We start from the raw sequence: 25335 nt of genomic DNA on the forward strand, positions 1-25335 counted from the left end.
TGTTCCATCTCGCTACCGTCACGTATATACCCCTGGCTCTGCTGGGAGGAGTTACAGCAAAGTGCGTGGATTCGCTTTCGTGACTGCAGGGATTCATCTTCTTGGTTCTTTCGGTAAAGTCACGTAGAATGGAAGTAATAAAATAATAAAAAATGAAACGTAATATTTTTATTATTTTATTACTTCCCTTCTACGTGATGACTTTACCGAAAGAACCAAGAAGATGAATCGCTGCAGTCACGAAAGCTTTAAATTGAAATTTAATCTCCATCTGTTCCATCTCGCTACCTAAACGTATACCCCTGGCTCTGCTGGTAGGAGGTACAGCAATTGTGTGGACTAATCTCCATCTGTTCCATCTCGCTACCTAAACGTATACCCCTGGCTCTGCTGGGAGGAGGTACAGCAAAGTGCGTGGACTAATCTCCATCTTATTCTTGGTTCTTTCGGTAAAGTCACGTAGAAGGGAAGTAATAAAATAATAAAAATAAAATATAATATTATTACTTCCCTTCTACGTGACTTTACCGAAAGAACCAAGAAGATGAATCCCTGCAGTCACGAAAGCTTTAAATCGAAATTTTATTGTTTATTTTTATTATTTTATTATTTCCCTTCTACGTGACTTTACCGAAAGAACCAAGAAGATGAATCCCTGCAGTCACGAAAGCTTTAAATCGAAATTTTATTGTTTATTTTTATTATTTTATTATTTCCCTTCTACGTGACTTTACCGAAAGAACCAAGAAGATGAATCCCTGCAGTCACGAAAGCTTTAAATCGAAATTTAATCTCCATCTCTTCCACGTATACCCCTGGCTCTGCTGGAAGGAGTTACAGCAAAGTGCTTGGATTCGCTTTCGTGACTGCAGGGATTCATCTTCTTGGTTCTTTCGGTAAAGTCACGTAGAATGTAAATAATAAAATAAAATAAATTAAACGTCGTGAGAATAATTTTATTATGTTTTATTGTAATTATTTTATTATTTCCATTCTACGTGACTTTACCGAAAGAACCAAGAAGAAGATAACCTCCATCCGTTCCATCTCGCTACCTCCACGTATACCCCTGGAATCTGCTAGAAGGCCATACCCCAGAGTGCGTGGACTAATCTCCATCTGTTCCATCTGTAAGGGATCGAGTGTTGGGACTGAACAATCCACGCTCCCCTTTCAGCTTCTTCTTAGTTCCTCCAAATTCTTTGCTCTCAACTCGTCCATCACACACTGGGGAGGGCAGTGGGTGAGTGGGTAGGTGAGTGGGTGAGTTAGTGGATGAGTGAGTGGGTGGGTAGGTGAGTGGTTGAGTTAGTGGGTGAGTGAGTGGGTGGGTCGGTGAGTGGTTGAGTTAGTGGATGAGTGAGTGGTTGGGGAGGTGAATGGTTGAGTTAGTGGATGAGTGGGTGAGTAGGTGAGTGGTTGAGTTAGTGGATGAGTGAGTGTGTGGGTAGGTGAGTGGTTGAGTTAGTGGGTGAGTGAGTGGGTGGGTAGGTGAGTGGTTGAGTTAGTGGATGAGTGAGTGGGTGAGTAGGTGAATGGTTGAGTTAGTGGATGAGTGGGTGAGTAGGTGAGTGGTTGAGTTAGTGGATGAGTGAGTGGGTGGGTAGGTGAGTGGTTGAGTGGGTGGGTGAGTGAGTGGGTGGGTAGGTGAGTGGTTGAGTTAGTGGATGAGTGAGTGGGTGGGTAGGTGAGTGGTTGAGTTAGTGGGTGAGTGAGTGGGTGGGTAGGTGAGTGGTTGAGTTAGTGGATGAGTGAGTGGGCGAGTGGGTAAGTGAGTGGGTGAGTGAGTGGGTGGCTAGGTGAATGGCTGAGTTAGTGGGTGAGTGAGTGGGTAGGTGAGTGGTTGAGTTAGTGGATGAGTGAGTGTGTGGGTAGGTGAGTGGTTGAGTGGGTGGGTGAGTGAGTGGGTGGGTCGGTGAGTGGTTGAGTTAGTGGATGAGTGAGTGGGTGGGTAGGTGAGTGGTTGAGTGGGTGGGTGAGTGAGTGGGTGGGTCGGTGAGTGGTTGAGTTAGTGGATGAGTGAGTGGGTGGGTAGGTGAGTGGTTGAGTGGGTGGGTGAGTGAGTGGGTGGGTCGGTGAGTGGTTGAGTTAGTGGATGAGTGAGTGGGTGGGTAGGTGAGTGGTTGAGTTAGTGGGTGAGTGAGTGGGTGGGTAGGTGAGTGGTTGAGTTAGTGGATGAGTGAGTGGGTGAGTAGGTGAATGGTTGAGTTAGTGGATGAGTGTGTGGGTAGGTGAGTGGTTGAGTTAGTGGATGAGTGAGTGGGTGGGTAGGTGAGTGGTTGAGTGGGTGGGTGAGTGAGTGGGTGGGTCGGTGAGTGGTTGAGTTAGTGGACGAGTGAGTGGGCGAGTGGGTGGGTGAGTGGGTGAGTGAGTGGGTGGGTTAATGGTGGGTGATGGGGGTGGTGTGGTGCAGGTAGTACCGCATCGGGGTGAGCGTGCGTGGGTGAGTGGCGGGGTAGGTGAGTGGGTGAGTGGCGGGGTAGGTGAGTGGGTGAGTTAGTAGATGAGTGAGTGGGTGAGTGAGTTAGTGGATGAGTGAATGGGTGAGTTAGTGGATGAGTGAGTGGGTGAGTTAGTGGATGAGTGAGTGGTTGAGTTAGTGGATGAGTGAGTGGGTTAGTTCGTGGATGAGTGAGTGGGTGAGTTCGTGGGTGAGTCGTTGGATGAGTGAGTGGATGAGTGAGTGGGTGGGTCGGTGAGTGAGTGAGTGGGTGTGTCGGTGAGTGGTTGAGTTAGTGGACGAGTGAGTGGGCGAGTGGGCGAGTGGGTGAGTGAGTGGGTGAGTGAGTGAGTGGGTGGGTGAGTGGCGGGGTAGGTGAGTGGGTGAGTTAGTAGATGAGTGAGTGGGTGAGTGAGTTAGTGGATGAGTGAATGGGTGAGTTAGTGGATGAGTGAGTGGGTTAGTTCGTGGATGAGTTAGTGGATGAGTGGTGGGGTAGGTGAGTGGGTAGGTGAGTGGCGGGGTAGGTGAGTCGGTGAGTTAACTGTGGTGGTGGTGGTGTTGTTGCAGGTGGCACCGCGTGGCCGTGAGTGTGCGTGGGTGAGTGGGTGGGTGAGTGGGTGGGTGAGTGGGTGGGTGAGTGCGTGGGTGAGTGGGTGTGTGAGTGGGTGAGTGGCGGGGTAGGTGAGTGAGTGAGTGGGTGGGTGAGTGGGTGAGTGAGTGGGTGGGTGAGTGGCGGGGTAGGTGAGTGGGTGAGTGGGTGGGTAGGTGAGTGGGTGAGTAGGTGAGTGGTTAGGTGAGTGGGTGAGTGGGTAGGTGAGTGGCGGGGTAGCTTAGTGGGTGAGTGAGTGGGTGAGTGAGTGGGTGAGTGGGTAGGTAGGTGAGTGGGTGAGTAGGTGAGTGGTTAGGTGAGTGGGTGAGTGGGTAGGTGAGTGGCAGGGTAGCTTAGTGGGTGAGTGAGTGGGTGGGTGAGTGGGTGAGTGAGTGGGTGAGTGAGTGGGTGGGTGAGTGGTTAGGTGAGTGGGTGAGTGGGTAGGTGAGTGGCAGGGTAGCTTAGTGGGTGAGTGAGTGGGTGGGTGAGTGGGTAGGTGAGTGGGTGAGTGAGTGGGTGAGTGAGTGGGTGGGTGAGTGGTTAGGTGAGTGGGTGAGTGGGTAGGTGAGTGGCAGGGTAGCTTAGTGGGTGAGTGAGTGGGTGGGTGAGTGGGTAGGTGAGTGGGTGAGTGAGTGGGTGAGTGAGTGGGTGGGTGAGTGGTTAGGTGAGTGGGTGAGTGGGTAGGTGAGTGGCAGGGTAGCTTAGTGGGTGAGTGAGTGGGTGAGTGCGTGGGTGAGTGAGTGGGTAGGTGAGTGGCAGGGTAGCTTAGTGGGTGAGTGAGTGGGTGAGTGAGTGGGTGGGTGAGTGGGTAGGTGAGTGGGTGAGTGAGTGGGTGAGTGAGTGGGTGGGTGAGTGGTTAGGTGAGTGGGTGAGTGGGTAGGTGAGTGGCGGGGTAGCTTAGTGGGTGAGTGAGTGGGTGAGTGAGTGGGTGGGTGAGTGGGTAGGTGAGTGGGTGAGTGAGTGGGTGAGTGAGTGGGTGGGTGAGTGGTTAGGTGAGTGGGTGAGTGGGTAGGTGAGTGGCGGGGTAGGTGAGTGAGTGGGTGAGTGGGTAGGTGAGTGGCGGGGTAGGTGAGTGAGTGGGTGAGTGGGTAGGTGAGTGGCGGGGTAGGTGAGTGAGTGGGTGAGTGGGTAGGTGAGTGGCGGGGTAGGTGAGTGAGTGGGTGAGTGGGTAGGTGAGTGGCGGGGTAGGTGAGTGAGTGGGTGAGTGGGTAGGTGAGTGGCGGGGTAGGTGAGTGAGTGGGTGAGTGGGTAGGTGAGTGGCGGGGTAGGTGAGTGAGTGGGTGAGTGGGTAGGTGAGTGGCGGGGTAGGTGAGTGAGTGGGTGAGTGGGTAGGTGAGTGGCGGGGTAGGTGAGTGAGTGGGTGAGTGGGTAGGTGAGTGGCGGGGTAGGTGAGTGAGTGGGTGAGTGGGTAGGTGAGTGGCGGGGTAGGTGAGTGAGTGGGTGAGTGGGTAGGTGAGTGGCGGGGTAGGTGAGTGAGTGGGTGAGTGGGTAGGTGAGTGGCGGGGTAGGTGAGTGAGTGGGTGAGTGGGTAGGTGAGTGGCGGGGTAGGTGAGTGAGTGGGTGAGTGGGTAGGTGAGTGGCGGGGTAGGTGAGTGAGTGGGTGAGTGGGTAGGTGAGTGGCGGGGTAGGTGAGTGAGTGGGTGAGTGGGTAGGTGAGTGGTGGGGTAGGTGAGTGGGTGGGTGAGTGGGTGAGTGGGTGAGTGGTGGGGTAGGTGAGTGGGTGGGTGAGTGGGTGAGTGGGTGAGTGGCGGGGTAGGTGAGTGCGTGGGTGAGTGGGTGAGTGGGTGAGTGGTGGGGTAGGTGAGTGGGTGGGTGAGTGGGTGAGTGGGTGAGTGGTGGGGTAGGTGAGTGGGTAGGTGAGTGGGTGGGTGAGTGGGTGAGTGGGTGAGTGGCGGGGTAGGTGAGTGGGTGGGTGAGTGGGTGAGTGGGTGAGTGGTGGGGTAGGTGAGTGGGTGGGTGAGTGGGTGAGTGGGTGAGTGGTGGGGTAGGTGAGTGGGTAGGTGAGTGGGTGGGTGAGTGGGTGAGTGGGTGAGTGGCGGGGTAGGTGAGTGGGTGGGTGAGTGGGTGAGTGGGTGAGTGGTGGGGTAGGTGAGTGGGTGGGTGAGTGGGTGAGTGGGTGAGTGGTGGGGTAGGTGAGTGGGTGGGTGAGTGGGTGAGTGGGTGAGTGGTGGGGTAGGTGAGTGGGTGGGTGAGTGGGTGAGTGGGTGAGTGGTGGGGTAGGTGAGTGGGTAGGTGAGTGGGTGGGTGAGTGGGTGAGTGGGTGAGTGGCGGGGTAGGTGAGTGGGTGGGTGAGTGGGTGAGTGGGTGAGTGGTGGGGTAGGTGAGTGGGTGGGTGAGTGGGTGAGTGGGTGAGTGGTGGGGTAGGTGAGTGGGTGGGTGAGTGGGTGAGTGGGTGAGTGGTGGGGTAGGTGAGTGGGTAGGTGAGTGGGTGGGTGAGTGGGTGTGTGGGTGAGTGGCGGGGTAGGTGAGTGCGTGGGTGAGTGGGTGAGTGGTGGGGTAGGTGAGTGGGTAGGTGAGTGGGTGAGTGGTGGGGTAGGTGAGTGGGTGGGTGAGTGGGTGTGTGGGTGAGTGGCGGGGTAGGTGAGTGCGTGGGTGAGTGGGTGAGTGGTGGGGTAGGTGAGTGCGTGGGTGAGTGGGTGAGTGGGTGAGTGGTGGGGTAGGTGAGTGGGTGGGTGAGTGGGTGAGTGGGTGAGTGGTGGGGTAGGTGAGTGGGTAGGTGAGTGGGTGGGTGAGTGGGTGAGTGGGTGAGTGGCGGGGTAGGTGAGTGGGTGGGTGAGTGGGTGAGTGGGTGAGTGGTGGGGTAGGTGAGTGGGTGGGTGAGTGGGTGAGTGGGTGAGTGGTGGGGTAGGTGAGTGGGTGGGTGAGTGGGTGAGTGGGTGAGTGGCGGGGTAGGTGAGTGCGTGGGTGAGTGGGTGAGTGGGTGAGTGGTGGGGTAGGTGAGTGGGTGGGTGAGTGGGTGAGTGGGTGAGTGGTGGGGTAGGTGAGTGGGTAGGTGAGTGGGTGGGTGAGTGGGTGAGTGGGTGAGTGGCGGGGTAGGTGAGTGGGTGGGTGAGTGGGTGAGTGGGTGAGTGGTGGGGTAGGTGAGTGGGTGGGTGAGTGGGTGAGTGGGTGAGTGGTGGGGTAGGTGAGTGGGTAGGTGAGTGGGTGGGTGAGTGGGTGAGTGGGTGAGTGGCGGGGTAGGTGAGTGGGTGGGTGAGTGGGTGAGTGGGTGAGTGGTGGGGTAGGTGAGTGGGTGGGTGAGTGGGTGAGTGGGTGAGTGGTGGGGTAGGTGAGTGGGTGGGTGAGTGGGTGAGTGGGTGAGTGGTGGGGTAGGTGAGTGGGTGGGTGAGTGGGTGAGTGGGTGTGTGGGTGAGTGGCGGGGTAGGTGAGTGCGTGGGTGAGTGGGTGAGTGGTGGGGTAAGCGAGTGGGTGAGTGGCGGGGTAGGTGAGTGGGTAGGTGAGTGGGTGAGTGGTGGGGTAGGTGAGTGGGTGGGTGAGTGGGTGTGTGGGTGAGTGGCGGGGTAGGTGAGTGGGTGGGTGAGTGGGTGAGTGGGTGAGTGGCGGGGTAGGTGAGTGGGTGGGTGAGTGGGTGAGTGGGTGAGTGGCGGGGTAGGTGAGTGGGTGGGTGAGTGGGTGAGTGGGTGAGTGGCGGGGTAGGTGAGTGGGTGGGTGAGTGGGTGAGTGGGTGAGTGGCGGGGTAGGTGAGTGGGTGGGTGAGTGGGTGAGTGGGTGAGTGGTGGGGTAGGTGAGTGGGTGGGTGAGTGGGTGAGTGGGTGAGTGGTGGGGTAGGTGAGTGGGTAGGTGAGTGGGTGGGTGAGTGGGTGAGTGGGTGAGTGGCGGGGTAGGTGAGTGGGTGGGTGAGTGGGTGAGTGGGTGAGTGGTGGGGTAGGTGAGTGGGTGGGTGAGTGGGTGAGTGGGTGAGTGGTGGGGTAGGTGAGTGGGTGAGTGGGTGAGTGGCGGGGTAGGTGAGTGGGTGGGTGAGTGGGTGAGTGGGTGAGTGGCGGGGTAGGTGAGTGGGTGGGTGAGTGGGTGAGTGGGTGAGTGGCGGGGTAGGTGAGTGGGTGGGTGAGTGGGTGTGTGGGTGAGTGGCGGGGTAGGTGAGTGGGTGGGTGAGTGGGTGAGTGGGTGAGTGGTGGGGTAGGTGAGTGGGTAGGTGAGTGGGTGAGTGGTGGGGTAGGTGAGTGAGTGGGTGAGTGGGTGAGTGGGTGAGTGGCGGGGTAGGTGAGTGGGTGGGTGAGTGGGTGAGTGGGTGAGTGGTGGGGTAGGTGAGTGGGTAGGTGAGTGGGTGGGTGAGTGGGTGTGTGGGTGAGTGGCGGGGTAGGTGAGTGCGTGGGTGAGTGGGTGAGTGGTGGGGTAGGTGAGTGGGTAGGTGAGTGGGTGAGTGGTGGGGTAGGTGAGTGGGTGGGTGAGTGGGTGTGTGGGTGAGTGGCGGGGTAGGTGAGTGCGTGGGTGAGTGGGTGAGTGGTGGGGTAAGCGAGTGGGTGAGTGGCGGGGTAGGTGAGTGGGTAGGTGAGTGGGTGAGTGGTGGGGTAGGTGAGTGGGTGGGTGAGTGGGTGTGTGGGTGAGTGGCAGGGTAGGTGAGTGCGTGGGTGAGTGGGTGAGTGGTGGGGTAAGCAAGTGGGTGAGTGGTGGGGTAGGTGAGTGGGTAGGTGAGTGGGTGAGTGGTGGGGTAGGTGAGTGGGTGGGTGAGTGGGTGTGTGGGTGAGTGGCGGGGTAGGTGAGTGGGTGGGTGAGTGGGTGAGTGGGTGAGTGGCGGGGTAGGTGAGTGGGTGGGTGAGTGGGTGGGTGAGTGGGTGTGTGGGTGAGTGGCGGGGTAGGTGAGTGGGTGGGTGAGTGGGTGTGTGGGTGAGTGGCAGGGTAGGTGAGTGCGTGGGTGAGTGGGTGAGTGGTGGGGTAAGCAAGTGGGTGAGTGGTGGGGTAGGTGAGTGGGTAGGTGAGTGGGTGAGTGGTGGGGTAGGTGAGTGGGTGGGTGAGTGGGTGTGTGGGTGAGTGGCGGGGTAGGTGAGTGGGTGGGTGAGTGGGTGAGTGGGTGAGTGGCGGGGTAGGTGAGTGGGTGGGTGAGTGGGTGGGTGAGTGGGTGAGTGGGTGAGTGGCGGGGTAGGTGAGTGGGTGGGTGAGTGGGTGTGTGGGTGAGTGGCAGGGTAGGTGAGTGCGTGGGTGAGTGGGTGAGTGGTGGGGTAAGCAAGTGGGTGAGTGGTGGGGTAGGTGAGTGGGTAGGTGAGTGGGTGAGTGGTGGGGTAGGTGAGTGGGTGGGTGAGTGGGTGTGTGGGTGAGTGGCGGGGTAGGTGAGTGGGTGGGTGAGTGGGTGAGTGGGTGAGTGGCGGGGTAGGTGAGTGGGTGGGTGAGTGGGTGGGTGAGTGGGTGTGTGGGTGAGTGGCGGGGTAGGTGAGTGGGTGGGTGAGTGGGTGTGTGGGTGAGTGGCAGGGTAGGTGAGTGCGTGGGTGAGTGGGTGAGTGGTGGGGTAAGCAAGTGGGTGAGTGGTGGGGTAGGTGAGTGGGTAGGTGAGTGGGTGAGTGGTGGGGTAGGTGAGTGGGTGGGTGAGTGGGTGTGTGGGTGAGTGGCGGGGTAGGTGAGTGGGTGGGTGAGTGGGTGAGTGGGTGAGTGGCGGGGTAGGTGAGTGGGTGGGTGAGTGGGTGGGTGAGTGGGTGAGTGGGTGAGTGGCGGGGTAGGTGAGTGGGTGGGTGAGTGGGTGTGTGGGTGAGTGGCAGGGTAGGTGAGTGCGTGGGTGAGTGGGTGAGTGGTGGGGTAAGCAAGTGGGTGAGTGGTGGGGTAGGTGAGTGGGTAGGTGAGTGGGTGAGTGGTGGGGTAGGTGAGTGGGTGGGTGAGTGGGTGTGTGGGTGAGTGGCGGGGTAGGTGAGTGGGTGGGTGAGTGGGTGGGTGAGTGGGTGAGTGGGTGAGTGGGTGAGTGGGTGGGTGGGTGAGTGAGTGGGTGAGTGGGTGAGTGGGTGAGTGGGTGAGTGAGTGGGTGAGTGGGTGAGTGGTTGAGTGAGTGGGTGAGTGGGTGAGTGGATGAGTGGGTGGGTGGGTGAGTGAGTGGGTGAGTGGGTGAGTGGGTGAGTGAGTGGGTGAGTGAGTGGGTGAGTGGGTGACTTACCTGTGGTGGTGTTGTTGCAGGTGGCACCGCGTGGCCGTGAGCGTGCGTGGGTGAGTGGGTGAGTGGGTGAGTGGGTGAGTGGGTGGGTAGGTGAGTGAGTGGGTGAGTGGGTGAGTGGGTGAGTGCGTGGGTGGGTGGGTAGGTGAGTGCGTGGGTGAGTGGGTGAGTGGGTGAGTGGGTGAGTGGTTGAGTGAGTGGGTGAGTGGGTGACTTACCTGTGGTGGTGTTGTTGCAGGTGGCACCGCGTGGCCGTGAGTGTGCGTGGCACCAAGGTGACGCTGCTGGTCGACTGCCGCGAGCGCTGGGCCGGCGAGCTGGGGCGGAGTGGCGACGCGCGCATCGACACGCGCGGCGTCACCATCGTGGGCACGCGCATCCTGGACGACGAGCACTTCGAGGTGCGTGCGTGTGTGTGTGTGTGTACACGTGTGCGTGTGTACGTGTGTGTGTACACGTGTGCGTGTGTACGTGTGTGTGTACACGTGTGTGTGTACACGTGTGCGTGTGTACGTGTGTGTGTAGACGCGTGTGTGTACAGGTGTGCGTGTGTGTGTACACGTGTGTGTGTGTACACTTGTGTGTGTACGTGTGCGTGTGTGTACACGTGTGTGTGTGTGTGTACACGTGCGTGCGCATGCGTGTGTACACGTGTGCGTGTGTACGTGTGTGTGTACACGTGTGTGTGTGTGCGTGCGCGTGCGTGTGTACACGTGTGTGTGTACGTGTGTGTGTGCATGTGTGTGTGTGTACACGTGTGTGTGCGCGTGCGTGTGTACGTGTGTGTCTAGACGTGTGTGTGTACGTGTGCGTGTGTGTACACGTGTGTGTGTGTACGTGTGCGTGTGTGTACGTGTGTGTGTAGACGTGTGTGTGTACGTGTGCGTGTGTGTACACGTGTGTGTGTGTACGTGTGAGTGTAGACGCGTGTGTGTACGTGTGCGTGTGTGTGTGTACGTGTGCGTGTGTAGACCTGTTTGTGTGTGCGTGTGTGTGTACACGTGTGTGTACACGTGTGTGTGTACGTGTGCGTGTGTGTGTAGACGCGTGTGTACACGTGTGCGTGTGTGTGTAGACGTGTGTGTGTAGACGTGTGTGTGTACGTGTGCGTGTGTGTGTACACATGTGTGTGTGTACACGTGCGTGCGCGTGTGCGTGTGTACGTGTGTGTCTAGACGTGTGTGTATACGTGTGCGTGTGTGTGTACACGTGTGCGTGTGTACGTGTGTGTGTGCGTGCGTGTGCGTGCGTGTGTACACGTGTGCGTGTGTGTGTACACGTGTGTGTACACGTGTGCGTGTGTACGTGTGTGTGTAGACGTGTGTGCGTGCGTGTGCGTGCGTGTGTACACGTGTGCGTGTGTGTGTACACGTGTGTGTACACGTGTGCGTGTGTGCGTGTGTGTGTACACGTGTGTGTACACGTGTGCGTGTGTACGTGTGTGTGTAGAAGTGTGTGTGTGTACATGTGTGTGTAGACGTGTGTGTACACGTGTGTGTGTACACGTGTGTGTGTGTGTACGTGTGTGTACACGTGTGTGTGTGTGTGTACACGTGTGTGTGTGTACGTGTGTGTACACGTGTGTGTGTGTGTACGTGTGTGTACACGTGTGTGTGTGTACGTGTGTGTGTACGTGTGTGTACACGTGTGTGTGTGTACACGTGTGTGTGTGTGTGTACACGTGTGTGTGTGTACGTGTGCGTGTGTACGTGTGTGTGTAGACGTGTGTGTGCGTACACGTGCGTGTGTAGACCTTTGTGCGTGCGCGTGCGTGTGTAGAAGTGTGTGTGTGTACGTGTGTGTGTAGACGCGTGTGTGTACGTGTGCGTGTGTACGTGCGTGTGTAGAAGTGTGTGTGTGTACGTGTGTGTGTACGTGTGTGTGTGTACGTGCGTGTGTAGAAGTGTGTGTGTGTACGTGTGTGTGTACGTGTGTGTGTGTACGTGTGTGTGTGTACGTGTGTGTGTGTACGTGTGTGTGTAGACGTGTGTGTGTACGTGTGTGTGTGTACGTGTGTGTGTAGACGTGTGTGTGTGTACGTGTGTGTGTGTACGTGTGTGTGTAGACGTGTGTGTGTGTACGTGTGTGTGTGTACGTGTGTGTGTAGACGTGTGTGTGTGTACGTGTGTGTGTGTACGTGTGTGTGTAGACGTGTGTGTGTACGTGTGTGTGTAGACGTGTGTGTGTACGTGTGTGTGTGTACGTGTGTGTGTAGAAGTGTGTGTGTGTACGTGTGTGTGTAGACGTGTGTGTGTACGTGTGCGTGTGTACGTGTGTGTGTAGAAGTGTGTGTGTGTACGTGTGTGTGTGTACGTGTGTGTGTAGACGTGTGTGTGTACGTGTGTGTGTAGACGTGTGTGTGTACGTGTGCGTGTGTACGTGTGTGTGTAGACGTGTGTGTGTACGTGTGCGTGTGTACGTGTGTGTGTAGAAGTGTGTGTGTGTACGTGTGTGTGTACGTGTGTGTGTACGTGTGTGTGTGTACGTGTGTGTGTAGACGTGTGTGTGTACGTGTGCGTGTGTACGTGTGTGTGTAGAAGTGTGTGTGTGTACGTGTGTGTGTAGACGTGTGTGTGTACGTGTGCGTGTGTACGTGTGTGTGTAGAAGTGTGTGTGTGTACGTGTGTGTGTAGACGTGTGTGTGTACATGTGCGTGTATGTACACGTGTGCGTGTGTACACGTGCGTGTGTAGACGTGTTTGTGCGTGCGTGCGCGTGTGTGTGTACACTTGTGTGTGTGTACGTGTGCGTGCGTGTGTACACGTGTGTGTGTGTACGCATGCGTGTGTAGACGTGTGTGTGTGTGTGTGCACGTGTGTTGTGCACGTGCGCGTGCGTGTTCACGTGTGTGCGTTCACGTGCGTGCGTACAGGTGTGTGCGTTCACGTGCGCGGCCTCACCTCTGTCGACTTTGTTGCGTTTCACTCCGCGCAGGGAGAGGTGCAGCAGCTGCTGCTTGTGCCGGACGCTGGTGCGGCGCTGCAGCAGTGCAGCATGTACAGCCCCGACTGCGACACAGCGCTGCCTGGCGACTCCGAACTGGACACGCGGCCGCAAGCGCAGGAGCCTGAGCAGGCGCGGGTCACACACTCGCTCGCTCGCTCGTTCACTCGCTCACTCAATCGCTCACCCACTCACTCGCTCACCCACTCACTCACTCAATCACTCACTTACTCGCTCACCCACCTACTCGCTCGCTCACTTAATCGCTCAATCACTCACTCACTCACTCACTCACTCACACACGCACTCACCCACTCACTCGCTCGCTCACCCACCTACTCACTCGCTCACTCAATCGCTCACCCCACTCACTCGCTCACCCACTCACTCACTCAATCACTCACTTACTCCGCTCACCCACCTACTCGCTCGCTCACTTAATCGTTCAATCACTCACTCGCTCACTCGCTCACTCACTCACTCAATCACTCACTCACTCACTCACTCACGCACTCACCCACCCACTCACTCGCTCACCCACCCACCCACCCACTCACTCACTCACTCACCCACTTACTCACCCACCCAATCACTCAATCACTCACTCACCCACTCACTCGTTCGCTCACCCACTCACTCATTCACTCACTCACCCACCCAATCACCCACTCACTCGTTCGCTCACCCACTCACTCATTCACTCACTCACCCACCCAATCACTCAACCACCCACTCATTCATTCGCTCACCCACTCACTCACCCACCTACTCATTCATTCACCCACTCACTCACCCACCAACCCACCAACTCACTCACTCCATCATTCTCTCACTCAGTCACTCACCCACCCACTCACTCACCCACCAACCCACTCACTCATTAATCCACCCACTTACTTACCTATTCACCCTCTTACTCCCTCATCCATTCACCCATTCACTCATCCACTCACTCTATCATTTACCCACTCACCCACCAACCCACTCGCTCATTCACCCACCCACTCACCTACTCACCTTTCCACTCACTCATTTATTTATCCACTGACTCACCCACAAACCCACCAACTCACTCAATCGTCCACTCACTCACCCACCCACCCACTCACCCACCCACCCACCCACTCATTCATTTACCCACCCACCCACCCACTCACTCACTTACCCACCAACCCACTCACTCAATCCTTCACTCACTCACTCACTCATTTACCCACCCACTCACCTATTTACTCATGTACTCCCTCATTCATTCACCCACTCACTTATCCACTCACTCATTCATTAATTTACAAAGTCAACCACCAACCCGCTCGCTCATTCACCCACCCACTCACCTACTCACCCACCCACTCACATCACTCACTCATACACCCACCCACTCACTCACCTAACTCAATCACCCACCCACTCACTCACTCACCCACTCACTCACTCATCGACCTACTCACCCACCCACTCACTCACTCACTCACCCACTTACCCCCCCACCCACGAAACCACCTACCGCGTGTCTCCAGCAGAGCGCGATCTGACATAAGAGAGTGGTAGTGTTGACCCCCGCACTCTGACTCCTGTCACCTGACCCCCACGCACTCCGACCCCTGTCCCCTGATCCCGCACTCTAACCCCTGTCCCCTGACCACCCGCACTCCGACCCCTGTCCCCTGACCCCCGCACTCCGACCCCTGTAACCCTGATCCCCGCACTCCGACCCTGTCCCCTGACCCCCGCACTCCGACCCCTGTCCCCTGACCCCCGCACTCCGACCCCTGTACCCTGACCCCCGCACTCGACCCCTGTCCCCTGACCCCCGCACTCCGACCCCTGTCCCCCTGACCCCCCGCACTCCGCACCCCTGTCCCCTGGACCCCCGCACTCCGACCCCTGTCCCCTGACCCCCGCACTACGACCCCTGTGACCTGACTCCCACGTGCCCCTTGCACTTTAACCCCTGACCTCTGACCCCTCGCACAGCAGCAGCCTGAGGGTGGCGACTTGTACAACTACGACGACTACTACCCTGCGGGGGAGGAGGACGCGGAGGGAGGAGCGTCCCCAACGCCAGAGACCCCCACCGACGAGGGTAATGCGGACACGCGGACACCCCCACCACGTCTCCCCGTGACTCTCACCACACTCCCACCACGTCTCCCGTGACTCTCACCACCCCCACCACCGTCTCCCGTGACTCTCACCACCCCACCACGTCTCCCGTGACTCTCACCACCCCACCACGTCTCCCGTGACTCTCACCACCCCACCACGTCTCCCCGTGACTCTCACCACCCCACACACGTCTCCCGTGACTCTCACCACCCCACCACGTCTCCCGTGACTCTCACCACCCCCACCACGTCTCCCGTGACTCTCACCACCCCACCACGTCTCCCGTGACTCTCACCACCCCCACCACGTCTCCCGTGACTCTCACCACTCCACCACGTCTCCCGTGACTCTCACCACCCCACCACGTCTCCCGTGACTCTCACCACCCCCACCACGTCTCCCGTGACTCTCACCACTCCACCACGTCTCCCGTGACTCTCACCACCCCACCACGTCTCCCGTGACTCTCACCACCCCACCACGTCTCCCGTGACTCTCACCCACCCCACCACGTCTCCCGTGACTCTCACCACCCCAACCACGTCTCCCGTGACTCTCACCACTCCACCACGTCTCCCGTGACTCTCACCACTCCACCACGTCTCCCGTGACTCTCACCACCCCACCACGTCTCCCGTGACTCTCACCACCCCACCACGTCTCCCGTGACTCTCACCACCCCACCACGTCTCCCGTGACTCTCACCACCCCACCACGTCTCCCGTGACTCTCACCACCCCACCACGTCTCCCGTGACTCTCACCACCCCACCACGTCTCCCGTGACTCTCACCACTCCACACGTCTCCCGTGACTCTCACCACTCCACCACGTCTCCCGTGACTCTCACCACCCCACCACGTCTCCCGTGACTCTCACCCACCCCACCACGTCTCCCGTGACTCTCACCACCCCCACCACGTCTCCCGTGACTCTCACCACCCCACCACGTCTCCCGTGACTCTCTCCCGTGACTCCCACCACTCTCTCCCGTGACTCTCTCTCATGACGCCTCTCCTCTCCTGTGAACATGCTGCCCTCCATGTCCCCGCGTGTCCCCGCGTGTCTCCACATTGCCCCACGTGTCTCCACATTGCCCCACGTGTCCTCACGTGTGTCCCCACGTGTGTCCCCACGTGTCTCCACATTGCCCCACGTGTGTCCCCCGCGCGTGTCCCCGCGCGTGTCCCCGCGCGTGTCCCCGCGCGTGTCCCCAGCGCGTGTCCCCGCATGTGTCCCCGCACGTGTCCCCCGCACGTGTCCCCCGCGTGTGTCTCCACATTGCCCCACGTGTCCCCCATGTCCACGTGTCTCTCCGTGTCCCCACGTGTGTCCCCGTGTCCCGATCACGCCTTGCTGTGGTAACGAGGGGGGGGGGGGGGGCAACGTGGTGGCGGTAAGGAGGTGGTGGTAACGAGGTGGTGATGGTAACGAGTTGGTGGTGATGGTAACGAGGTGGTGGTGATGGTAACGAGTTGTTGGTGGTAACGAGTTGGTGGTGATGGTAATGAGTTGGTGGTGATGGTAACGAGTTGGTGGTGATGGTAACGAGTTGGTGGTGATGGTAACGAGTTGGTGGTCATGGTAACGAGTTGGTGGTGATGGTAACGAGTTGGTGGTCATGGTAACGAGTTGGTGGTGATGGTAACGAGTTGGTGGTCATGGTAACGAGTTGGTGGTGATGGGTAACGGCCTTGCAGGGCGAGCAGACCCTGGAGCTTGGCCAGCAGGCCCCAGCAGCCGGGGCCGGGGGACAGGTACAGCCCACGTGACCCCCCCGTGACCCCCACGTGACCCCCAACCCCACGTGACCCCCAACCCCACGTGACCCCCCCGTGACCCTCAGCCCTCCCCCCGCGGGATCCCACTCACAGCAGCAGCCCTCAACCCAACCCCACGTGACCCCCCAACCCCACGTGACCCCCCAACCCCCCGTGAACCCCCGTGACCCCCCAACCCCCCCGTGACCCCCCGTGACCCCAGCCCTCCCCCGCGGGACCCCACTCACAACAGCAGCCTCAACCCAACCCCACGTGACCCCCAACCCCCCGTGACCCCACGTGACCCCAACCCCTCCCCCGCGGGATCCCACTCACAGCAGCAGCCTCAACCAAACCCCACGTGACCCCCCAACCCCCCCGTGACCCCCCCGTGACCCCAGCCCTCCCCCCGCGGGACCCCACTCACAGCAGCAGCCTCAACCCCACGTGACCCCCAACCCCACGTGACCCCCAACCCCCCGTGACCCCCCGTGACCCCAGCCCTCCCCCGCGGGACCCCACTCACAGCAGCAGCCCTCAACCAAACCCTCTAACGGCGCTCCGTGAACGGTAACTCAGCAGAGATCCGTGGCTTCACGCAGTGGCTAACAGCGGTGTGTGTGTACAGGTGAGTGTGTGTGTGCACAGGTGAGTGTGTGTGTGCACAGGTGAGTGTGTGTGTGCACAGGTGTGTGCACAGGTGAGTGTGTGTGTGCACAGGTGAGTGTGTGTGTGCATTTGAGTGTGTGTACAGGTGAGTGTGTGTATACATTTGAGTGTGTGTACAGGTGTGTGTGTGTACAGGTGAGTGTGTGTGTGCACAGGTGTGTGTGTACAGGTGTGTGCACAGGTGTGTGTGTACAGGTGTGTGTACAGGTGAGTGTACAGGTGTGTGTGTGTGTACAGGTGTGTACAGGTGTGTGTGTACAGGTGAGTGTGTGTGTGCATTTGAGTGTGTGTACAGGTGAGTGTGTGTATACATTTGAGTGTGTGTACAGGTGAGTGTGTGTGTACAGGTATGTGTACAGGTGAGTGTGTACAGGTGTGTGTACAGGTGTGTGTGTACAGGTGTGTGTGCACAGGTGTGAGTGTGTACAGGTGAGTGTACAGGTGTGGGTAACTACAGGTGAGTGAGCGAATCCAGGTTGTGAGCGAGTAGGTAACGCTTTGCTTGAAACGCCGTTAACCAGAACCCCCCCCCCCATTCCCCTCCCCCCATCCCCCTCCCCCTCTCCCCCCCTCCCCCCATCCCCCTCCCCCCTGCTTCTCCCCCCCCTCCCACACCTTGATGCATCGCTTCCCTCCTGGCGATGATGATGGCGACGATGATGATGGCGTTGGCGATGATGATGATGGCGATGATGATGATGGCGATCACGACGACGACCATCATCCTCATCATCCCCCCCAACCCACCCACCCCCACCGCCCCCTCCCCCCCATCATCATCTCCACCGCCGATCCGCTAACCCCACCACCACCACCACCACCGCCACCACCGCCACCACCACCACCACCGCCACCACCGCCACCGCCACCACCACCGCCACCACTCCAGCCGCCGCGTGCGGGAGACTCAGGTCCTGACGAGGTGGGCTTGGGGGGGCTAGACGACGAGGAAAGGGGGGCGCCCCCCACAACCTCGCCGGAGGGCGACGAGTACGACCAGTCCGAGCTTGACCCCGTCGACCTCGACCCCAAAGAGTACGACCCCGCGGGGCTAGACCCCGTCGACCTCGACCCCAAGGAGTACGACCCCGCGGAGCTTGACCCCGTCGACCTCGACCCCAAGGACTACGACCTCAAGGAGTATGACCCCAAGGAGTATGACCCCGGCGAGCTTGACCCCAAGGACTACGACCTCAAGGAGTACGACCCCGAGTCTGACCTTGGCGGCGGTGGTCACGGCGGTTCCAAGGAGGCCGTGGCGTTGCCGGCCGAGACCGAGGTTCGGTTTCTTCTTCGGTTGGGCTGGTGGTGGTGGGGGGCTGGTGGTGGGGGGCTGGGGGGGAGGGGGGGTCACTAGCCCCCACCCTCACCCCCCCCCCCTGCTCACGTGGTGTGGCCTGCCCCCCACTCCTTAACGCTCGCCATGAATTCAGATCCCTACGCCTAAACACCACCCCACTAACACCCCCCTTCTCCCCCCCCCGTCTCACCCGAGTTGTGAGTGAGTGAGTGGGTGAGTAAGTGAGCTTGTTGAGCGTATGGTGGCGAATGAGCTGGGTGTTCCGGTGAGCGGGTGAGTTGGCGGACGTGTGGGTTGGTGAGCGTGTGAGCATGTGAGTTGGCGGACGTGTGGGTTGGTGAGCGTGTGAGTTGGTGAGCTTGTGAGTTGGTGAGCGTGTGAGTTGGTGAGAGTGTGAGTTGGTGAGCGTGTGAGTTGGTGAGCTTGTGAGTTGGTGAGCGTGTGAGTTGGTGAGCGTTAGTTGGTGAGCGTGTGAGCATGTGAGTTGGTGAGCGTGTGAGTTGGTGAGCGTGTGCGTTGGTGAGCGTGTGAGCATGTGAGTTGGTGAGCGTGTGAGTTGGTGAGCGTGTGCGTTGGTGAGCGTGTGAGCATGTGAGTTGGTGAGCGTGTGAGTTGGTGAGCGTGTGAGTTGGTGAGCGTGTGCGTTGGTGAGCGTGTGAACATGTGAGTTGGTGAGCGTGTGAGTTGGTGAGCGTGTACATTGGTGAGCGTGTGAGCATGTGAGCGTGTGGGTTGGCGAGCGTGTGAGTTGGTGATTTTGTAAGCTTGTGAGTTGGTGAGTGTGTGCGTTGGTGAGCGTGTGAGTTGGTGAGCGTGTGCGTTGGTGAGCGTGTGAGCATGTGAGTTGGTGAGCGTGTGAGTTGGTGAGCGTGTGCGTTGGTGAGCGTGTGAGCATGTGAGTTGGTGAGCATGTGAGTTGGTGAGCGTGTGAGTTGGTGAGCATGTGCGTTGGTGAGCGTGTGAGCATGTGAGTTGGTGAGCATGTGAGTAGGTGAGCGTGTACATTGGTGAGCGTGTGAGCATGTGAGCGTGTGGGTTGGTGAGCGTGTGAGTTGGTGATTTTGTAAGCTTGTGAGTTTGTGAGTTGGTGAGCGTGTGCGTTGGTGAGCGTGTGAGTTGGTGAGCGTGTGAGTTGGTGAGCTTGTGAGTTGGTGAGCGTGTGAGTTGGTGAGCGTTAGTTGGTGAGCGTGTGAGCATGTGAGTTGGTGAGCGTGTGAGTTGGTGAGCGTGTGCGTTGGTGAGCGTGTGAGCATGTGAGTTGGTGAGCGTGTGAGTTGGTGAGCGTGTGCGTTGGTGAGCGTGTGAGCATGTGAGTTGGTGAGCGTGTGAGTTGGTGAGCGTGTGAGTTGGTGAGCGTGTGCGTTGGTGAGCGTGTGAACATGTGAGTTGGTGAGCGTGTGAGTTGGTGAGCGTGTACATTGGTGAGCGTGTGAGCATGTGAGCGTGTGGGTTGGCGAGCGTGTGAGTTGGTGATTTTGTAAGCTTGTGAGTTGGTGAGTGTGTGCGTTGGTGAGCGTGTGAGTTGGTGAGCGTGTGCGTTGGTGAGCGTGTGAGCATGTGAGTTGGTGAGCGTGTGAGTTGGTGAGCGTGTGCGTTGGTGAGCGTGTGAGCATGTGAGTTGGTGAGCATGTGAGTTGGTGAGCGTGTGAGTTGGTGAGCATGTGCGTTGGTGAGCGTGTGAGCATGTGAGTTGGTGAGCATGTGAGTAGGTGAGCGTGTACATTGGTGAGCGTGTGAGCATGTGAGCGTGTGGGTTGGTGAGCGTGTGAGTTGGTGATTTTGTAAGCTTGTGAGTTTGTGAGTTGGTGAGCGTGTGCGTTGGTGAGCGTGTGAGTTGGTGAGCGTGTGCGTTGGTGAGCGTGTGAGCATGTGAGTTGGTGAGCGTGTGAGTTGGTGAGCGTGTGCGTTGGTGAGCGTGTGAGCATGTGAGTTGGTGAGCGTGTGAGTTGGTGAGCGTGTGAGTTGGTGAGCGTGTGCGTTGGTGAGCGTGTGAACATGTGAGTTGGTGAGCGTGTGAGTTGGTGAGCGTGTACATTGGTGAGCGTGTGAGCATGTGAGCGTGTGGGTTGGCGAGCGTGTGAGTTGGTGATTTTGTAAGCTTGTGAGTTTGTGAGTTGGTGAGCGTGTGCGTTGGTGAGCATGTGAGTTGGTGAGCGTGTGCGTTGGTGAGCGTGTGAGCATGTGAGTTGGTGAGCGTGTGAGTTGGTGAGCGTGTGCGTTGGTGAGCGTGTGAGCATGTGAGTTGGTGAGCGTGTGAGTTGGTGAGCGTGTGAGTTGGTGAGCGTGTGCATTGGTGAGCGTGTGAGCATGTGAGTTGGTGAGCGTGTGAGTTGGTGAGCGTGTACATTGGTGAGCGTGTGAGCATGTGAGCGTGTGGGTTGGTGAGCGTGTGAGTTGGTGATTTTGTAAGCTTGTGAGTTTGTGAGTTGGTGAGCGTGTGCGTTGGTGAGCGTGTGAGTTGGTGAGCGTGTGCGTTGGTGAGCGTGTGCGTTGGTGAGCGTGTGAGCATGTGAGTTGGTGAGCGTGTGAGTTGGTGAGCGTGTGCGTTGGTGAGCGTGTGAGCATGTGAGTTGGTGAGCGTGTGAGTTGGTGAGCGTGTACATTGGTGAGCGTGTGAGCATGTGAGCGTGTGGGTTGGTGAGCGTGTGAGTTGGTGATTTTGTAAGCTTGTGAGTTTGTGAGTTGGTGAGCGTGTGCGTTGGTGAGCGTGTGAGTTGGTGAGCGTGTGCGTTGGTGAGCGTGTGCGTTGGTGAGCGTGTGAGCATGTGAGTTGGTGAGCGTGTGAGTTGGTGAGCGTGTGCGTTGGTGAGCGTGTGAGCATGTGAGTTGGTGAGCGTGTGAGTTGGTGAGCGTGTACATTGGTGAGCGTGTGAGCATGTGAGCGTGTGGGTTGGCGAGCGTGTGAGTTGGTGATTTTGTAAGCTTGTGAGTTTGAGAGTTGGTGAGCGTGTGCGTTGGTGAGCGTGTGAGCATGTGAGTTGGTGAGTTTGTAAGCGTGTGAGTTGGTGAGAGTGCGAGTTGGTGAGCGTGAGTTGGTGAGCGTGTCAGTTGGTGAGCGGGTCAGTTGGTGAGCGTGTGAGCATGTAAGTTGGTGAGTTGGTGAGCGTGTCAGTTTGTGAGCGTGTGCGTTGGTGAGCGTGTGAGTTGGTGAGCGGGTGAGGCAGCGTGTGATTCTGCTATCCACAGGATCGGTTCGGATTGCAAGGAGAGAAGGGGCAGAAGGGGGCACCAGCCGTGTTTGAGCCGGTACGACGCTCACCAGACCCTCACCAGACTCTCACTCACCCGACGCTCACCCGAATCCCTCACCCGAATCTCTCACCCGAATCTCTCACGAGACGCTCACCCGAATCTCTCACCCGAATCTCTCACCAGAGGCTCACCCGAATCTCTCACCCGAATCTCTCACGAGACGCTCACCCGAATCTCTCACCCGAATCTCTCACCAGAGGCTCACCCGAATCTCTCACGAGACGCTCACCCGAATCTCTCACGAGACGCTCACCTGAATATCTCCCCCGAATCTCTCACCAGAGGCTCACCCGAATCTCTCACGAGACGCTCACCTGAATCTCTCACCCGAATCTCTCACGAGACGCTCACCCGAATCTCTCACCCGAATCTCTCACCCGAATCTCTCACCCGAATCTCTCACGAGACGCTCACCCGAATCTCTCACGAGACGCTCACCCGAATCTCTCACCAGAGGCTCACGCGACTCACACCCAGCACTGACTGTCACCCTGTGCTGCTGTTGTTGTTGGTGGTCTAGGGGATGCTGCTCGAGGGACAACCTGGGAAAGAGGGACCTACGGTAAGGAGGACACTCACCCTCACCACACCCTCACCACACACTCACCACACCCTCACCACACACTCACCCTCACCACACACTCACCACACCCTCACCACACACTCACACTCACCACACACTCACCACACCCTCACCACACACTCACCCTCACCACACACTCACCCTCACCACACCCTCACTACACACTCACCCTCACCACACTCACCCTCACCACACACTCACCACACCCACACCCTCACCACACACTCACCCTCACAGCACAACCACATTTGGACACGATCTCACCCCAAACAAACCAACCTCTATTATGGATATTACTCACGACATCATCCCTACTACTCCCCACCACCACCACTACCACCACTACCATCACCACCACTATCACCGCCACCACCACTACCCCCACCACCACCGCCACCACCACCACCACCACTACCGCCACCACCACTTCCACCACTACCACCACTATCACCACCACCACTATGACCACCACCACCGCCACCACCACCACCACCACCACCACCACTACCACCACCCCTATCACCGCCACCACCACTATCACCACCACCACTATCACCGCCACCACCACTACCACCGCCACCACCACTACCGCCACCACCACTACTGCCACCACCACTTCCACCACTACCACCACTATCACCACCACCACTATCACCACCACTACCGCCACCACCACCACCACTACTACCACCACTACCACCACCACCGCCACCACTACCACCACCACCACCACTACTACCGCCACCACCACCACCACCACTACCACCACCACTACCACCACTACCCCCACCACCACCACCACTACCACCACCACCACCACTACTACCACCACTACCACCACCACCGCCACCACCACCACCACCACTACTACCACCACCACCACTACCACCACCACCACCACCACCACCACCGCCACTACCGCCACCATCACCACCACCACTACCACCACCACCACTAGCACCACTACCACCACTACCACCACTACCACCACTACCACCACTATAACCACCACCACCATCCCCACCACCGCCACCACCACCACTACCACCACTACCACCACCACCCCCACCACCACCACTACCACCACCACCATCCCCACCACTACCACCACTACCCCCACCACCACTACCACCACCACCACTACCCCCACCACCACCACCGCCACCACCACCGCCACCACCACCGCTACCGCCACCCCCACCGCCACCACCACTACCCCCACCACCACCACCACTACCGCTACCACTACCACCACCACCACTACCACCACCACCCCCACCACTACCCCCACTACTACTACCACCACCACTACCACCACCACCGCCGCCGCTGCCACCGCCACCGCCACCACCACCACTACTACCACCACTACCACCACGACCACCACCACTACCACCACCACCACCACCGCGTCTCAAAGGGCTCTCCTCGTTGTTGCTGATGGCTGTGTGCAGGGTCCCCCCGGTCCTCACGGTCCCCTGGGCAACCCCGGACCGCGTGGAGAACCCGGAGAGAGGGTACGTGACACACGCGTGTCGTCACGCGTGACGACACACACGCGTGCCACACACGTGATGACACGCGTGACGACACGCGTGACGACACGCGTGACGACACACACGTGACGACACGCGTGACGACACACACGCGTGACGACACGCGTGACGACACACGCGTGACGACACGCGTGACGACACACACGTGACGACACGCGTGACGACACACGCGTGACGACACGCGTGATGACACGCGTGACGACACACGCGTGACGACACGCGTGACGACACACACGTGACGACACGCGTGACGACACACACGTGTGACGACACACACGCGTGACGACACGCGTGACGACACGCGTGACGACACACACGTGACGACACGCGTGACGACACACACGCGTGACGACACGCGTGACGACACACGCGTGACGACACGCGTGATGACACGCATGACGACACACGCGTGACGACACGCGTGACGACACACGTGACGTCACGCGTGACGACACACACGCGTGACGACACGCGTGACGACACGTTTCCCCACGGGTTACTGGGATTGTAACACGACGCGGTGGAGTTAACGTGGCGTGGTGAGCGTGGTGGTGAGTGTGGTGGTGTGGTGGTGGAGTTAACGTGGCGTGGTGAGCGTGGTGGTGAGCGTGGTGGTGAGCGTGGTGGTGAGTGTGGTGGTGGAGTTAACGTGGCGTGGTGAGCGTGGTGGTGAGTGTGGTGGTGTGGTGGTGGAGTTAACGTGGCGTGGTGAGCGTGGTGGTGAGCGTGGTGGTGAGCGTGGTGGTGAGTGTGGTGGTGGAGTTAACGTGGCGTGGTGAGCGTGGTGGTGAGTGTGGTGGTGTGGTGGTGGAGTTAACGTGGCGCGGTGAGCGTGGTGGTGAGCGTGGTGGTGAGCGTGGTGGTGAGTGTGGTGGTGGAGTTAACGTGGCGTGGTGAGCGTTAGGGTGAGCGTTGTCGTTAGCGGTAGTGCTGTGGTGAGCGTCGTGGTGAGTGTGGTGGTGAGTGTGGTGGTGAGTGTCGTGCTGAGCATCGTGATGAGTGTGGTGGTGAGTGTGGTGGTGAGTGTGGTGGTGAGTGTGGTGGTGAGTGTGGTAGTGAGAGTCGTGGTGAGCGTCGCGGTGAGTCACGTGGTGAGTGTGGTGGTGAGTCACGTGGTGAGTCACGTGGTGAGTGTCGTGGTGAGAGTCGTGGTGAGTCAAGTGGTGAGTGTCGTGTTGAGCATCGTGATGAGTGTGGTGGTGAGTCACGTGGTGAGTCACGTGGTGAGTTACGCGTTGAGCGTCGCGGTGAGTCACGTGGTGAGCGTCGTGGTGAGTCACGTGGTGAGTCACGTGGTGAGTGGCGTGGTGAGTGGCGTGGTGAGTGTCGTGGTGAGTCACGTGGTGAGTTACGTGGTGAGTCGCGTGGTGAGCGTCGTGGTGAGTCACGTGGTGAGTCACGTGGTGAGTTACGTGGTGAGTGGCGTGGTGAGTGTCGTGGTGAGTCACGTGGTGAGTGTCGTGGTGAGTCACGTGGTGAGTCACGTGGTGAGTCGCGTGGTGAGCGTCGTGGTGAGTCACGTGGTGAGTCACGTGGTGAGCGTCGAGGTGAGTGTCGTGGTGAGTCACGTGGTGAGTCACGTGTCTCCGTGTCTCCGCGTGTGCAGGGCCCGCCAGGCCGTGGAGGGCTGCCTGGGGCGGACGGGCTGCCTGGACCACCCGGCACCATGATGATGCTGCCTGTGAGGGCCGCAACCACCACCACCACCACAACCACCACCACCACCACAACCACCACCACCACGACTACCACCACCACCACCACGACTACCACCACCACCACGACTACCACCACGACTACCACCACCACCACGACTACCACCACCACCACAACCACCACCACCACCACCACGACTACCACCACCACGACTACCACCACCACCACGACTACCACCACGACTACCACCACCACGACTACCACCACCACTACCACCACGACTATCGTCACGAATATCACAACAACTACCACCACCACCACGACTACCACCACCACGACTACCACCACCACTACCACCACGACTACCACGACCACCACGACTACCACCACGACCACGACTACCACC

General features: G+C 58.8%; 1 protein-coding gene across 1 annotated transcript in view; it reads left to right on the forward strand.

The window, feature by feature from the left end:
• Positions 1-25335, forward strand: part of LOC144952536 (uncharacterized) — a 208730-nt gene that overhangs the window by 35040 nt on the left and 148355 nt on the right. Inside the window, 10 exon segments of the mRNA XM_078882985.1 lie at positions 9341-9503; positions 12037-12177; positions 14026-14169; positions 15371-15421; positions 15854-15910; positions 17472-17861; positions 21069-21128; positions 21655-21696; positions 23172-23234; positions 24880-24954. Coding sequence (XP_078739111.1) covers positions 9341-9503; positions 12037-12177; positions 14026-14169; positions 15371-15421; positions 15854-15910; positions 17472-17861; positions 21069-21128; positions 21655-21696; positions 23172-23234; positions 24880-24954 — 1186 coding nt within the window.

The sequence above is a fragment of the Lampetra fluviatilis genome, chromosome 68 (assembly GCF_964198595.1).
Source record: "Lampetra fluviatilis chromosome 68, kcLamFluv1.1, whole genome shotgun sequence".
Lineage (NCBI taxonomy): Eukaryota > Metazoa > Chordata > Hyperoartia > Petromyzontiformes > Petromyzontidae > Lampetra > Lampetra fluviatilis.